Below are 16,887 nucleotides of genomic sequence, written 5' to 3' on the forward strand. Positions count from 1 at the left end.
TTACAGAATCTAGGAGTGATGCGTGATTTCGACCAAATCTAGATGTATCCATTTAAGCCAATTTCATTAATAAATTGATGTTTGTGGTGTGGGGTTTTATTATGTACATCATTAATACATTTGACATCTTCCAAATTTAAAAATGCATCCTGCTTACCTTTTTCTTTTGCATACAAATCAGTATTTGACAGTGTTATGTGTTCTGCTGTGAGTTGTTAAAGGATGATTTTTCAAATTCCCTTTTATTGTAGGTAAAATAATTATAGGAAATACATAACTGTGTTCCTGTCATGTCTCTTATTATTTTATGATAGCAATTCTTTTTTCCATACATTTTCCTTGCCCAATTAAACTGAAGAAATTTGCTTTATGAAATAAAGTTTGGAAATTAGACAGAGTAAAGGTGACAGTTTGAGACTAGCATTTTAATATGTATGCCCCGAACATTTTGAGTTATAGAAGTTATAACTTGATAATGCTTTCAAAGAATAACTTCTGCATATTGGTTAAGAGGGAGTTGAGTGCTTTTGGAGGATTCAAAATATCATCTGTTTTCTTCTAAAATATGTAATATATAAATGTAAATTTAAGGACTCAGATAGTAGAAAAATATGTAGACTAAAACGGCAAACCTAGTTTTTCCTCTCTATGCTCTCCCACTCTCACCGGCTTTCGAATGTGTTAACTATTAGGTTTTGTGGTTATTCTTCCTGGCCTTTTACCTCACATTCCCAACCCCACTGAACTCCTCCCCCAACCCAAAACCCTTTTGAAATCTAAGAAGGCAAAGTGATTTCTTAATTAAATATTTTGTTGTTCTCCTCATACACTGTTGGTGGGAATGCAGACTGGTGTAGCCGTTATGGAAGGCAGTGTGGAGGTTCCTCATAAAATTACGAATAGAATTACCATATGACCCAGCAATCCCTCTCCTGGGTATCTACCCAAAAAATCTGAAAACATTTATACATAAAGACACGTGTGCTCCAATGTTCGTTGCAGCTTTGTTTACGGTGGCCAAGACATGGAAACAACCAAAATGTCCTTCTATAGATGAATGGATAAAGAAGTTGTGGTATATATACACAATGGAATACTATTCGGCAGTAAGAAAAGATGATATAGGAACATTTGTGACAACATGGATGGATCTTGAGAGTATAATTCTAAGCAAAATAAGTCAGACAGAAAAAGCAGAGAACCCTATGATTTCACTGATATGTGGTATATAAACTAAAAACAACAAAAGAACAAGACAAAATATTTTGTTTGTTGTTCTAATAGCTTATGGTTATTAATGCTTTGTCAACTTCTGACAGTTTTGTTGGATTTTTTAGAGCATTTATTTATTGGGTCCTTTTGCGTAGTCAGTCGACATGTCATTTTCAGGAGGTTTTTTCTTTCTTTTTTCTTCTTTTTTTTTTTTTTAAAGCAGTGGTATAAGACAGTGAAGTGGCAGTGATTTGGATTCCAGGGCCCTGACTTCTAGTCTTGGGCTATGGTAGTAACTGTTACATTGGGCAAATCCTTTAATCATCTAGGCCTTTCTTGGCATGTGTTAAAGGATAAGCTCAGTATATTCTATACCATATATGATTTCTCTCAACTCTAATTTCATAACACCCTTTGATTTGGAGAGTAGTTGACATTTTAACAGTATAAAGAGGCTTGGGGTTGTTTTATCACTGCCCTTAGGAGATGGTATTAGTCACTTTTGGTTAATTTGAAAGTCCTGGTTAAGAATTGAAACTCATGGTTTTAGTAGTGTTCATATAGAAAATATGCTCCATTTAACTTTTCCATTTTCAGAAACACATTGTGGCATAGTGGAGAATAATATTTACAATTCTTTGGCAGTCTTAATTTCCCGAGTTCCCTAGTTCACTCCCTTTCTTCATATATACATAATCCATAAAATATTCAGTGGGAGGGGAAACAATGTCTATATATGCTTCCTAAGGTATATATGGTGGTTGGATTTTTACAGTATGATAAAATTAAATGCATGTGTTAGTGATATGTCTTGAAGTTTTGTAGTTGCTTCTTTATCTCACTAAAATGCTGGGAAATCTGGTCCTCGTTACTTGGTTTTAACTTAAAACTGTTAATCGTCTTTTGTTTTAGTTTATTTTTCCTGGAAGCTTTTTTAGTGAGGGTGAGTTTATTCAAAGTTTCTTCATAGGATTGTCCAGAAAAGTTATCTAAGCCATTGTCTCTTGAGGAGATTCTGCACCACTCTCTTAGCTAGTCTCCTTGCTTTCACTCTTGTTGCTCTTCCGGATTGTCACAGTAGCCAGTGACCCTTCTTAAAAGCACCTCAGGTTAGTCACTGTTCTGTTCAAAACCCTCCAAAGGTTTCTCTCCTCACTCAGAAAACGTCAAAGACCCTAGCAGAACTTATAGGGTCTTTTATCTACCCACCCATCTCCTTCCCCCTTTTCCCCCCAATTTAGAGACTTTATTTATACCACTCTCTTCCATGTTCACTCACAACAGCCACACTGACCATCTTATTTGTGTCCTGCATGCGCCAGGTGTGCCTTCACTTTTCTTGCCTTTTCACATGCTGTTTCCTTTCCTCTCGGCCAAATGTCCATATGCCTGGTCTTTTAAATCTTTGCTCACTCATTGCTATATCGGAGAGGCCTTCCCTGAGTTTCCTGTGCATAAGAGAGCAATACCCCTTTCTCTCATCCTCCTTTTTTTTTATCCCTTTCCCTTGCTTTGTTTTTCTTTATTATACATATCAACATCCGATGTTACGTTTTGTCTTGACTACTCGCCACTAGCCTGTGAGCTCCACAAAAGCAACTCAGAGGACGATTGGATCAACTTAGGAAGGCAGGATGGTGGGAAGTCCGTGGGACGTCATTGCCTCTGTGCTGGAGGAGCGCTCTGCAGCCGCAGACATTCTCCCTGTTTCCTGGGCCAGCTTTGATGACCTAACTGCAGTGTGACAGTGTGACTCCCACTGCAGCACCTGTGCCTTAGCAAAGGAATTGGGCTTGCTTATTTACTTATGTACTTATTTATGATAGGAAATAGTCCAGTTGCAACTAATACCTCTGACAAACCTTTTGACAGTGAGTTCTGGATATTAGCTGATGACCTATTCATTATATATACCAGAATGAAGAAGGAAAAATCCTCAATTTGACTCATATTTTCTGCTCTTTTCCTCGATTATGATAAATTCCCAAAGCATTTTCCTGTTTTTAAACTAAGGAGGGTTTCATTTATTTTCTCATTTTGGAGTGATACTTATCTTTAATGGAAGAGTCCTGAGTCATAGAATGGGACGTTCATATATTGTTACTGAATAGACAACCCTAAAATATTTCAAAATATCTATTTGTGAAAGATCTTTTTTTCTCCCTACTTTTAACACCTGTTAGTTACCTACAACTGGATATATTTTGATCCTCTGGCAATCTTAGGACTCAGCTGAGTAAATGCCAGGTACGTGATAGGCACATAATGTTTGTTAAATAAGTGTTACAAATCCTCTCTCCTTCTGCTCCATAGTTTAAGAAGCTAGAGCCTATGTATATACATGGGGAAAGTTTGCTAAATTGTATCTGGCAGGAATGATAAGAGGTTGGGAAAGTGATGTGTAATTCAGGATGGTACTATGAATTTAGTCTTTCGAGTCAGAAAGATTTGTATTTGAATCCAGGCTTAGTGATTTTGGTTTTAAGTTATGACCCAGTAAATTCACCCTCTCTGAATCTTTATTCCCTCATATGTTAGATTTGGATAATACTATTGACACGAGACATGGGAGTATTTGTAAAGTAGATTTCTTAGTTCTTTCGTGGTTTATTAATGTAGATGATCAAACAAATGTGTTATCATTGAGCTCTTCTTTTTCCCTTAATCCCATCATTTGTCAGGCTTTACCTAAAGAATCTTTGTGGCCTTCATTTTCTCCCTGCTGCCACATTTTTAGATCTGGCCTGCATGTTCTTTCTGTGGCTTGGTATTTGCTGTTTCCGATTTTTGCCTGTCTCACACGTGGTCTTATGTGTGAGAAGGGAAAGATGGCACAGAACTGTGAGTTTCAATTCCAGTTTCTTCTTTCATGCTTGAGCATATTCTGTGCACACTACTTAGTGCAAAGTGATCCAGTTACAAAAAGAGTTGGGATATTTATTATATCAATTACTTAACAGCAGCTCTCCACCAGGGGTATGTATTAGAATTCCTCATGGAACTTTTAAAATTTACATTCCTGGGCCCCACTCCAGACCTATTGAACCACTAAACTGTTGTCTTTGTCTATGAATTTTTGTTTCTTTGTCTCGTTCGTTTGTTGCTTTCAGTTTTATATCCAACACATGAGTGAAGTCATATGGTTCTTGATGTTTTCTGTCTGACTTCACTTAGCATGATAATCTCAAGATCCATCCATATTGTCGCAAATGGCAGTATTTCATCTTTTCTTATGGCTGATTAGTATTCCATTGTGTACATGTACCACATCTTTTTTATCTGATTATCTATTGAAGGACACTTTCGTTGTTTCCGTGTCTTGGCCACTGTGAATAATGCTACAATGAACATAGGGGTACATGTATTTTTACAGATAAATGTCTTCAGATTTTTTGGGTAGATACCCAGAAGAGGGATTGCTGGGTCATATGGTAATTCTATTCTTAATTTTTTGAGGAACCTCCATACTGTTTTCCATAGCGGCTGTACCAATTTACATTCCCACTAGCAGTATATGAGGGTTCCATTTTTCTCTACAATCTATTCAACAATTGTTATTACTTGTCTTATTGATAATAGCCACTCTAACAGGTGTGAGGTGGTGTCTCATTTTGGTTTTGATTTGCATTTCCCTAATAGCTAGAGAAGTGAAACATTTTTTCATATATCTGTTTAACTCCCACATGGATTATATTCTTTATATTTCTGTTGAAGAGAAGAGGCTGAGACAGCCTAAAATAGAGAATAATCTAAGATAGCATACCAACTAAAACCTCTCTAGCCATGCAGGGTTACTGATTATCCTTTGTTACTAAATATAAAAACCAGTTTTCAATTCTTGTTGACCTGGAAAAATTAACACCATACCATGTCTCCCTTGAAGTACTATCCTAGCCCTCTGGTTCTACCATTTGTGTCTTAAGGATTCCTCTTTCCTTGGGTTTATAGCCTGACCGCCTATGCTTTTCACTCTCCTTAATCTGTCTGGATACTCTGATCTACTTTATGGCTCTAAGTACCATCCATATGTTGTTGATTCTCATATCCGAATTTCTAGTCTAAATTTCTTGAGCTTTAGGCAGTTACAGTAAGTTGGCTTCTCACATACCCATTTTGATGACCAGTGGGCAACATGGATTCACATATTTAAAGTAACTTTATGTGTTTTTCAGCACAAAGAAGAAAGAACTTCTTCTTCTCTTTGTTTTGGTATCTAGTATGCTTGTCCAGTTGGTTAAGCTGGAATCTTTATGTTCATACTCATTAGTCAAAGACCATCAGTAACACTCCCATGGGTAAACTAAGTTGGGTTGATTGATGCTCTCTGCAGCAAGGGAAGTCACACACCATATGGGACCGTGGGGTGTCACAGTAAGACCATGCTGGACAGAGAGAGCATTTGGGCTTTTTTTAGGTAATTTTGGGGAGGATTCAGGGAAGTGGTAGGGGTTTGTTCTGGATTGGGTGTTGTCAAGAAGTGGGGATATTTCTATGATTGGGTGTCTTAATAAATCTTACCTAGGAGATGGAACAGAGTGAGGCTGAAACTGTAATTGGTAAAGAAGCAGTCATCCAAGTGAGCTGGCATGTTTTCTGTGGTTGTACAGGCCTTGCTTTTGTCTGGACTCAGACTCAGACCGGCTTGGTTTTATATCACTTCCGTCATGGTCACAGAGGACCTCATCTGATGATGGTGATCTGTGCAATTCTGTTTGGCAGAAATACATCAGCCTAGTTACGAATGATGCATTTTCTAGCTGTGAGAGGCTGTTTTTCTCTCTCTTTCTCACTTACTTGGACTACATGTAAAAGATTAGGTACCATTTGGACAGCAGGAAGATGGATGACGAAGAGCATATATGAACAAAGAATTTACATGGTATTGGCTATTTATGTGTGAGAAGCAGTAAAGGAACTTATTCTACTGAAATATCTTAGTAGGATCTAGTGTGATGTTGAGACAGAAATGCCTAGTTTGTTTATTCCTTACCAGGGGAGGGGGGCTAGTAGGTGGGGTTATGTATCAGTCACATATAGAGCTTTTTAAAGCTAAATGTTTGCATACTTACTATGTGCCAGGCACTAAGTGCTTGTATGGTCTCTTAATCCCTCAGGTAATTTGGGTTAAAAATGAAAGCTGTATATAACTGGTACTGGGAATAAGTACCAAAGTGGAGATCCGAGTGGGGCTAGTTGTGTAGACGGTAATAGTTAAGAGTGTGGGTTTCAAAAAACTCATAGACACAGACAATAGTTTAGTGTTTACCAGGGGTAAGGGAGGTGGGGGGTGGGAGATGACGGTAAAGGGGATCAAATATATGGTGATGGAAAGATAACTGACTCTGGGTGGTGAACACACAATGGGATTTATAAATGATGTAATACAGAATTGTACACCTGAAATCTATGTAATTTTACTAACAATTGTCACCTCAATAAATTTAAAAAAAAGACACAAAGAAGAGTGTGGGTTTCAGCAAAATAGTTTGGGTTTGAGTCCTGCCTCCTCCCCACAAATAGTAGTTGTATCACCTTGAGCAAGTTACATAACCTCCTAGAACCTCTGTATTTTACAGATTGAAATGGGCAATAATTTTATCAACCTCAGAAGGCTGGTGATCCTTGGTCCTTGGTAAGCACTCAGTGTACAATAGCTGCTGTTATTACTTTTATTGGCTTTGTGCCTGAATAAATCACAAAAATCCTCAGAGTTTCAGTTCTGACATTGCTTTGTAGGATTGGTATAAGGGTCAAAGGTATATGTGGAAACATTTTAGAAACAGAAAGCACTGTACCAATATAATAAATATTAAAGTCTAATATATTGTCTGAAATGTTTCAATTTATGTGACAGGTAAAGAACTGTGGTTGGGTTGTAATGTTTTGGGGCCAAATTATACAAGAGCTTGAATGTTAGGATGAGAAATTTAGATTTAATATTGTGGACTTTAGAAATCCAGCTACCAGGTAGACTTTACAGCAGGGAGATGAGATGACAAAAATGGTGGCATGGGGAACTTGGAATTACAGGGAGAACCTAGAGGTCTAAAGGAGGATTTAGGAAGCTTTTCAGCCTAAATAATGGTGGCGTAGATTAGTGAAATGACAGCAGAAGTGGAAAATCTTAGATGCTTCTATGGAATTACTACAAGTTAGTTACAAGTTCAATGAGAGAAATATAGAAATAAGAACGATAAAGGCTTCTTGAACTTTGGTTTTGGAAATGATTGGTTAAATTTATTTACATATAAGTGGTTAGTAAGTTTGAAGAAATAGCCTTGTGATAATGTATAGGATGGCTAGAGACTTGGTTTCAGGTATTTATTTGGCTTTCCCAAATAATGTGGACTCAAATGTATAATGGGCATAAAGAAGGCTTTGGGGAAAGGGTACGTGTTACGCTGGTAAGGTGTACAACATTTGGTTTTAAGTTAAAATAAGTAGCATAAATTTGTTAGAGATATGATTAAAAAATGTTTGCTATGCTGCAGGCAGGTAACATAATGATATGTGATATGTGATCAAAAAATGATATGTGATAAATCAAAATAACAAAATGACTATAGACCCTTGATGTTGGGCATGTGGATGTTCACTCTAAGACTCTTGTAACTTTTCTGTATATTTGAAAGTTTTAATACTAACACGTCAGTGGAGTGGAGATATAAACAGTTCATTAAAGGCTAGTCTGGAGAGGTTCTCTTCCCTGACCTGAGACTTTTGTTTTCTCTGTAGGAACTTTCCGCTGTACGTTTTGCAGTACAGAGGTAGAAGAAGATGAATCAGCAATGCCCAAAAAAGATGCACGCACACTTTTGGCAAGGTTTAATGAACAAATTGAGCCCATTTATGCTTTGCTTCGGGAGACGGAGGATGTGAACTTGGCGTATGAAATACTTGAGCCAGAACCCACAGAAATACCAGCCCTGAAACAAAGGTGAATTTGGGCCCCGTGCTCGTCCTCGAGAACACTTTTGACCTTGCCCTTGTGTACATTGTCTGTGCTTTGGGGAATGTGGGTGGGTCACTAACTTACCAAGAGACTAAAGACTAAGGTTGCATAGATTCCAGCTCTGCCACGCTTGTTTTCTGAGCTCGTACCTGTGATGAGGTTTGTTAGTACTGAACTCAGAGCCGTGTGGGCCTTAGGCGAAAACCTTTAAATAGTCAGGTTTGACTTCAAGTGCTCACTCTGCTTAGGCCTGCTGCAACTCAGCCAATTGTTAGCTGATCCTAAATTGGTTTTGCCTCTTGGGGATATTTGAATTTTCCTAGCCAAGTTCTGAAGGCTGAAGTTCTTTATGGAATACAGCTTTCACATTTGTGTGTTTGAAACATTTTAACTACACATTTCTTGCCTGCCTTAGTTTTCAATGCAACTTCCTTGAAAGGGAAGGGAAGTGGGTGTTACCTATGGTTCAATACTTCTTAACTCTGGCTCTCTGTTTTTATGAGTGTACCCTAATATTTGAATTGCAGAGGCAGCCTTAGTTTTGCCATCCTGTGAAAAGTGGATTATATTCTGTTTTGAGAAGCATAAATGAGAAGTGTTCTCCTACTGTAGCGCTTTTTCCTCCTAGGGTCGAGCTAAGAGCTTCGAGTTTACACCCTTCCACAGAACCCAAAGTCCAAGTTGTAACTGTAGAGTTTCAAGGAGCTCTCTTAGGATTTTGTACCCTCTGGAATAGATACTCTAGAAAAGCCAGTACTGGGCAGTCCTTCCTGAACAAATTGAGTTCCTTTTGGGTGGTTAAAAATAATCCTATTGTACAGAAAGTTTGGTATTCATACAAGGTATTAGGAGTTTTTTAGTCTAGCTCTGTGGGTCGGTTAGGATGCCTTTATTTGTGACAACTGTGGACCAAACCAGAAATAGCTTGAGCGTAAGAAAAGCCTCTCTCGCGTGACCATAAGTCCCGAGGAGTACAGTTCAAGATTAATTTCACAGCTCACTTACACCCTCAAGAATCTAGATTTGTTTCATGTTTATAACTCTGCTGAACTCAGCCTGTTAGTTGTCCTCTTGAGACCATGAGGTCACCTAGCCTAAGGAGGCCATGTCTTTCTAGGTATCAGAAAGAGATGAAAATGTCCAAATGCAGAAAAAAGGGACCGTCTCTTCTTTGTGTCCTATTTTAAGATTGAAGAAGTCTTTCTGAGAGGGACCTTCATCTACTTTATCCCTCAGTGTCTTACTGGCCAGAATTGCTTTATATGCTTATTTCTTAACTAGCATCTGGCAAAGGATATGAGATCACATGATTGGTGCTTAGACCAGTTAAGGTTTACCTCCTAGGGCTGGGGAAAGTCCCAGAGTTCTTTGGAGCAAATAGCCATCAGTATTTGAATAAAATCAATAAGAAAAGGAGCCACAGTTGTTAGGCAACCAATATTATCCTTATCACAGATAGCCTTAAATTTTTGTTACTGGTCATTTGGTCTCTTATCAAGAATTTATTTTTTATACCTTTTTCCTGTTCCCTTAAATAATACTGGAACTCTTAACATAGAAGCCTATGAGGGAAATTGATTTTACAAGTACATAATTTTCTAAGTCTGTGGGCTATTTCAAATTGAAGTATGCTTCAGCATTCTCTCTTGATTGCTTTCTACACAATATAATACTACTTGAGACTTGTTTTTCTGTTTCCTCTTCTAACTATAGTTTTTTTCCTGTTTATCAAGGTGCTTCCCCCCGACAATAGCATTCATTCACCACCACTGGCTTCCTGTCTCTAATGCTCCCCACCTACCACCGTCTGCCTCCCGTTCCAGATCTTTATTTAAATATCCCTCCCTCCATGCCAGAGACAAGTCTGAGTGGTTCAGCACCACCAGAGGCCCAGTAACAACTCACTGCATCAAGTGACTGTTAGGAATGATGGTAACTCTAGGGATGAAGAAGAACCAGGAAACAGAGGAAATAACCTGATCAGCGAAGAGGCTTTCCAAATAGCCTGGCCACTAGGGAAGAAACGGGGAAGTGGAGACAGGCAGAGCTAGAATGGGGTACCTGGAGCTGCCAGCCAGAACAGAGTACAGTTGTTTCCATGTGGTCAGGAGAAGGATTGTTGGGGTGAGGTGATAAGGTGTTACCCTGGCTGAGATGGCTTCACCAAGCATTTGACAAACTCTATTGCCTGGCTATGACATCCTGCAAGTGGTATTGGTTTAGCCTTTCTGTATTATAGGATCTGTGTCAGAGCATAACTGTTCTGTAATAGCCATTCTGCCCCAACCCAAGTACCAGAAAAAACTACAATACAGTGGCATGGGAGCTCAGAGATGATAGGAATTCATTGATGATTTTTTTTTTTAATAAGTAGGATCATTGTTAGTTTGGTTACTGGTCTGTAACCAATTAAATTCTAGCTTATACTAAATCGGTATAATCAGAGGCTGCCTCTGTGGAACTAGAAGCTTTAACCCAAGAGCTGATAGACAGTTGCAGCCTTTCAGCAAGTCAATCCATCAATGATACTTAAAGTTTACTTGTCTTTCTTAAATGGAATTCCTTGCCCGTAGCCTCTCCTTTTCCATCATCTCTTATTTAACACTCAACCTTAAAGGTCTTTAAAAATTTAGTTTGAAATAATATTCCTCCCTCATTCCTAAGAGTTATGTCTTTTAAAAGTTCTAAAATTTCTTAAATAATGTAAAAAGATTCAAAACTGAATTGTCATTTTTGTCATCTTTAAGTAAAATGCGTACATTTTTTCCATAGCAGAAATTTAAATAAGCAGAAAATGAACCTATGTATCTCTTGTCGAGATTTTTAGTGTCACATTTGCTGATGATTTAGATTTGTCTGTATCTGTGATGAAGGTAGAAATAAAATCTGTGTAGTCAACTCCCCATGGTTAAAAATATCTTTTAAAAAAATTCTTCCAAATTTTAAAATTTGTTTGACTTGTGGTCAAATCTCTCCTGCCTCAAACTGGAATAAAACCCGTCTTGAGTTTCTGTAACGGAGTACTAAAAACAAAAAGCAGTCTTGTGCTAACATTATTTTGATTGTTCTGTTTTTTTCCCCCTCTACTTTTCTTGTTCTCTGCTCAAATACTGATTAACTGCTGACTTTCAGAAGATAGCCTTCAGAGTTCATGCTAACCATAGGGCAGAGATGAAAACGATGTCTTCAAGATTATATATGGAGAGAAACAGTAGCTTCAGAAAGAGTGAGTGAATCATTGGAGACGGAGGAGAGGCAGATAAGGACGGGTGTAGGTGGCCAGGTCAGAGCTAGAGAAACATCGAGTGCTTGGAGACAGACAGGAAAGGCATGTGACTAGCTCAGGGAGACACATTTGGGGGTAGACGGGCACGCAGAGCAGGCTCAGGACAGCAAGGATGTCGGCTGAGGCTGGAAGAGACATTCAGAGGAGTCGTCACAGACAGCTGGGTGACAGAGGAGACACTCAGGATGTCGGGTGAGCACATCAGTCTGTACACACAGATCAGGCCATGAGAGAAGAGAAAGAAAGGTGAATGCTTGGAGAAGACCAAAATGCAGAAAGGCAGTTTACACCAGAGTAAGCAGAGTCGGGTAATAGTGAAGGCAGTGACATAGCCTTTTAGAAGACATCATGGAACAGGTAGAAGAAAGAAAAAGAATGACACGGACAGATAAGGATTCAATTGAGACAAGCCTAGTAAATACTGCAAAAAGTAACACGAGAGGAATGCAGGAAGAAAAGGTAGAGAGAAACCAGTTAATTTGCAACAGTAGCGTGAGACTAAAGTATAGCAAGACAAATGGACTGGGGACAGAGAGGCACCTCGTAAGCCTAGACTCATAATGCGAGAGTACATAACTGGTTCAAAAGCCATGGGAAAGAGTGGTTTGCAGGCAACCCTGAGTACAGCTAGAGGCTGTAGCTGGCAGGCGTGGATTAAATGACTGGATCAGCATGGAATGGACAACTGGAGAGCGCATTTTTGTGTAGCCAAAGTGGCAGTGGGCCTGTAGATATGCAGAGGGGAATAGGAAGATGGGATATGCCCAGGGTTACCTCCAGAGGATGGTCAGAAACAGTGTTCTTAGGGAGAAATGTAATGGGCCAATCAGATAATGGTACATATCAGAGAAACTTCAACTAGCATGAGGCAGAAAGCTCAAGTACGTATAAGTAGGCCTGCGAAGAAGAATTGAAGAGCAATGGAGTAAGCAGACATGAAGTAGGACCAAAGAAAAGGAAAAATAGGGAATGGCTCATGAGAGAAAAAGTGGTACAGGACATAAAGACAAATGAAGCAGTATTGGTTAGGCTCAAAATGAGACAGGGCTCCATCGAAGACAGCAGTCCAGGATCCATGGAAAAGATTTAGAGAAAAATGGGAGAGACGTAAAGGGGAAATACGGGGCCAGAACAGTCAGTCGGTGGACACTGAAAGGAATACAGGCAAAGATATAGGGAAAGGTACAGAGCAGGAGGCTTGTGAAACATGAAGACAGTTTATGGGATAAAACATTAGCTGTCTCAACAGAGAGGGCGAGAGAGTCTTGCATAGAAGTTGATGCAGAGAAAGCATCAGTAGCAGGCAGAGAAAGACAAGATGTGAGCCTGGACACACAGAGAAATCAGGTATAGTCAAAAGGATGTGGAACAGATTGAAAGTGAAACAAGCAGATAAAACAGGGAGCAGCAGAAAGACAGAAAACTTTAACTCAGAGAGATGAAAATAAGTGACTAAAGAAAGGGAAGAAATGATGAGGCCTGGAACAGGCTAAGAAGATCATAGGTAGTAAAGGTAAAAAGCAAAACAAAATCGACTGAGAATTAGATCATGGTGACTACAGGGTAGAAATAATGGTTGAAGGATGGATACAGAGAGTCAACATAGGTGCAGAGATGGAAAGATACAACTCAGTAGAATAGAGACTAATCTGTGCTTAGCAGATTTGGTGAGTAGCAGGGGAAGAATATTAATTCCAAGTTGAGGTCCGGCTTTGCAGAATACTTTTCTAGCTTTTCAGCGCACGAAAGGAAAAAAGCACACAGAACTACTTTGAATTATTCTGGGTTGAGCTGAGAGAATGTTTTAAAAAATGTTTAATTTGTGTTTTGTTTTGTTTTTAAACAAAATACTCATGAAAGATGTGTCTGGGAGAGGTTTTTGCCAGATTGGTGTCTTGAAGTGGATTGTCACCGTACCGTTCTCCCCTCTCCCTGAGTAGATTTATTGAAATGTCTTAAACTGTGAAACCTCAGTCATTTATATTCACCAGGTGATCCAGTGCTTGAGGAACTTAAATATAATGTGTTCTTCTAACCCATGTCACTTTCACTCAGAGGTATAAAAGAGGTTTCTCAGAATTGTTAAAGCATGTTTGCTAGATAGCATTTACTACTTCAGCAACCACCTCCCCTGCTGCCCTCCTTTTCTAACCAAGACTTTAATTTTTCTTCTTCCTGTCTTCCTCTGTCTTTTTATATAGCAAGGACCGTGCAGCAACTACTGCTGGAACTGCTGGGCTGGCAGCGGGCCACCATCGGGAAGCGTGGGCCAGCAAAGGTCCCTCCTATGAGGACTTATATACTCAGAACGTTGTCATTAATATGGACGACCAAGAAGATCTTCATCGAGCCTCTCTGGAGGGGAAATCTGCCAAAGAGAGACCTATTTGGTTAAGAGAGAGCACTGTCCAAGGAGCATATAGTTCTGAAGAGATGAAGGAAGGTAAGAGAAGTCATTAAAATGAATATGTCTTGGGTTTAGTAGAAAATGAACTTAGTGAGAAATAGCCTAGGCAATTCTTAGTTTTATTGGTGACCTATTTCTGTTTTCCAAAACAATTGCATTATAGCAGGAAGTAAGCATTAAAAACAAACAATATACTTGTATTAGCCCTCAATTTAGTTGAAAAAACAAGTAGCTTTTTAAATTTTCCTCCCTCTCTTCCTTAATCCCTCCCTCCCTTTATTTTAATTGAGGTAAAATCGGAATATAACATTATATGTTTCAGGTGTACATTATAATTCCAGATCTGTATACACTACAAAGTAATCATCACCAAAAATCTACTTACTGTCCTTCATTCAGTTGACCCTCTTCACCCATTTTGCCCACCCCCCCCAACCTCCTTCATCTCTAGTACCTGCCAATCTCTGTTCTATGAGTTTGTTTTTGTTTTGTTTGTCCTGTTTTTTGTTTTTTTTAAAAAAGATTTTATTGGGGAAGGGGAACAGGACTTTATTGGGGAATAGTGTGTATTTCCAGGCCTTTTTTCCAAGTCAAGTTGTTGTCCTTTCAGTCTTAGTTGTGGAGGGTGCAGCTCAGCTCCAGGTCCAGTTGCCATTTCTAGTTGCAGGGGACACAGCCCACCATCCCTTGCAGGAGTCGAACCAGCAACCTTGTGGTTGAGAGGACGTACTCCAACCAAATGAGCCATCCGGGAGCTCAGCGGCAGCTCAGCTCAAGGTGCCGTGTTCAATCTTAGTTGCAGGGGGCGCTGCCCACCATCCCCAGCGGGACTCAAGGAATTGAACTGGCAACCTTGTGTTTGAGAGCCCACTCGCCCATATAGGAATCGAACCGGCAGCCTTCTGAGTTAGGAGCATGGAGCTCTAACCGCCTGAGGCACTGGGCCGGTGCTTTTTTTTTTTTTTTTTTTTTTTTTTTTAAGGTATCTCATACGAGTGAAATCACATGGTATTTGTCATTTCCATCTGACTGATTTAACTTAGCATAATACCTGCCTGGTCCATCAATGTTGTCGTAAATGGCAAGATTTCATCCTTTTTTATGGCTGAGTAGTATTCCATTATATATATAGTGTACCACATCTCTATCCATTCATCCATTGATGGACACTTAGGTTATTTCCATTTCTTGACTATTATAAATAGTGCTGCAATGAACATAGGGGTGCATATGTCTTTTTGAATTGATATTTTTGTATTCTTTAGATAAATACCCAGGGTGCAATAGCTGGATCATATGCTAGTTCTATTGTTTTGAGGAGTCTCCTTACTGTTTTCCATACTGTTTGTATCAATGTACTTTTCCACCTACAGAGTACAGGGTTCCCTTTTCTCCACATCCTCTCCAACACTTGTTGTTTCTTGTCTTTTTGATAATAGCCATTCTAGCAGGTGTGAAGTGATATGTCATTGTGGTTTTGATTTGCATCTTCCTAATAGAGAAGTTGAACATATTTTCATGTGGCTGTTGGCCATCTGTATGTCTTTGGGAATATGTTCAATTCCTCTGCCCATTTATGTTCTTTTGTTGTTGTTGACTTGTATGAATTCTTTGTATATTAACCCCTTCTCAGATGTATGATTTGTTGATATCTTCTCCCAATCAATAGGTTGCCTTTTCATTTTGATAATGGTTTCATGTGCTGTGTAGAACCTTTTTAGTTTGGAAGTAGTCCCATTTGATTTTGCTTTTGTTTTCCTTGCATTTGGAGTCAGGTCAATGAAAACTTTGCTATGACCAATGTCAAGGATATTACCATCTATGTGTTCCAGGAATTTTGTGGTTTCTGGTTGTATGTTCAATTCTTTAACTTATTTTGAGTTAATTTTTTTTATACTGTAAATAGTAGTCTATTAATAGTTTCATTCTTTTGCATGTGGCTGTCCAGTTTTCCCAACACCATTGTTTAAAGAGAATGCTTTCTCCATTGTATGTTCTTGGCTCCTTTGACATAAATTAATTGTCCATATATGTGTGGGTTTATTTCTGGGCTTCAGGATTCTCTTTAATTGATCTGTATGTCTGTTTTTATGCTAATACCATATTGTTTTGATTACTGTAGCTTTGTAGTATAGTTTGAAATCAGGGAGTGTGATACCTCCAGTTTTGTTCTTTCTTAAGATTGCTTTGGCTATTTGGGATTTTTTGTGGTTTCATACAAATTTTAGAATTACTTGTCCTAGTTCTGTGAAAAAATGCTATTGGAATTTTGATAAGGATTGCATTGAATCTGTAGATTGCTTTGGGTAGTATGGACATTTTAGCAATATTAATTCTTCCAATCCATAAGCACAGACTGTCTTACCATTTATTTGTATCGTCTTCAATTTATTTTACGAGTGTCTTATAGTTTTCATTGTACAAGTCTTTTACCTCCTTGGTTAAATTTATTCCTAAGTATTTTATTCTTTTTGATGCAGTTCTATATGGAATTATTTTCTTAATTTCTCTTTCTGATAGTTCATTATTAATATGTAGAAATGCCAGAGGTTTCACTACATTGATTTTGTATCTTGTAAATTTACTGAACTTATTTATTAGTTTTAATGGTTTTTTGATGGAGTCCTTAGTGTTTTCTATATATTATCATGTTATCTACAATAATGACAGTTTTGCTTCTTTTTTTCTGATTTGAATGCCTTCTTTTTCTTTGTCTTGTCCAATTGCTGTAGCTAGGACTTCCAATTCTATATTGACTAAAAGTGTTAAGAGTGGGTATCCTTGTTTTGTTCCTGATCTTAGAAGAAACGTTTTAAGCTTTTCACTGTTGAGTATGATGTTATCTGTGAGTTTATCATATATGGCCTTTGTCATGTTGAGGTATGTTCTGTCTACCCTCTTTGTTGAGAGTTTTTGTCATAAATGTGTATTGAATATTGTTAATTTCTGCACCTATTGAGATGATCATGTGATTTTTTTTTATCCTCTTTTTTTTTTCCATCTCGTGTGTCACTTTGATTTGCAAAATTT

General features: G+C 38.4%; 1 protein-coding gene across 7 annotated transcripts in view; it reads left to right on the plus strand.

The window, feature by feature from the left end:
• The window catches only part of GTF2E1 (general transcription factor IIE subunit 1), a 36,944-nt gene that overhangs the window by 13,343 nt on the left and 6,714 nt on the right, over positions 1-16,887 (plus strand). For all 7 annotated transcript variants that reach the window (XM_081029192.1, XM_081029190.1, XM_081029193.1 and 4 more), the window contains 2 exons: positions 7,948-8,149; positions 13,652-13,893. In XM_081029192.1, the coding sequence (XP_080885318.1) occupies positions 7,948-8,149; positions 13,652-13,893 (444 nt within the window). The remainder of the gene's footprint in view (positions 1-7,947; positions 8,150-13,651; positions 13,894-16,887) is intronic.

Source organism: Rhinolophus hipposideros, assembly GCF_964194185.1.
Source record: "Rhinolophus hipposideros genome assembly, chromosome: 2".
NCBI classification, from domain to species: domain Eukaryota; kingdom Metazoa; phylum Chordata; class Mammalia; order Chiroptera; family Rhinolophidae; genus Rhinolophus; species Rhinolophus hipposideros.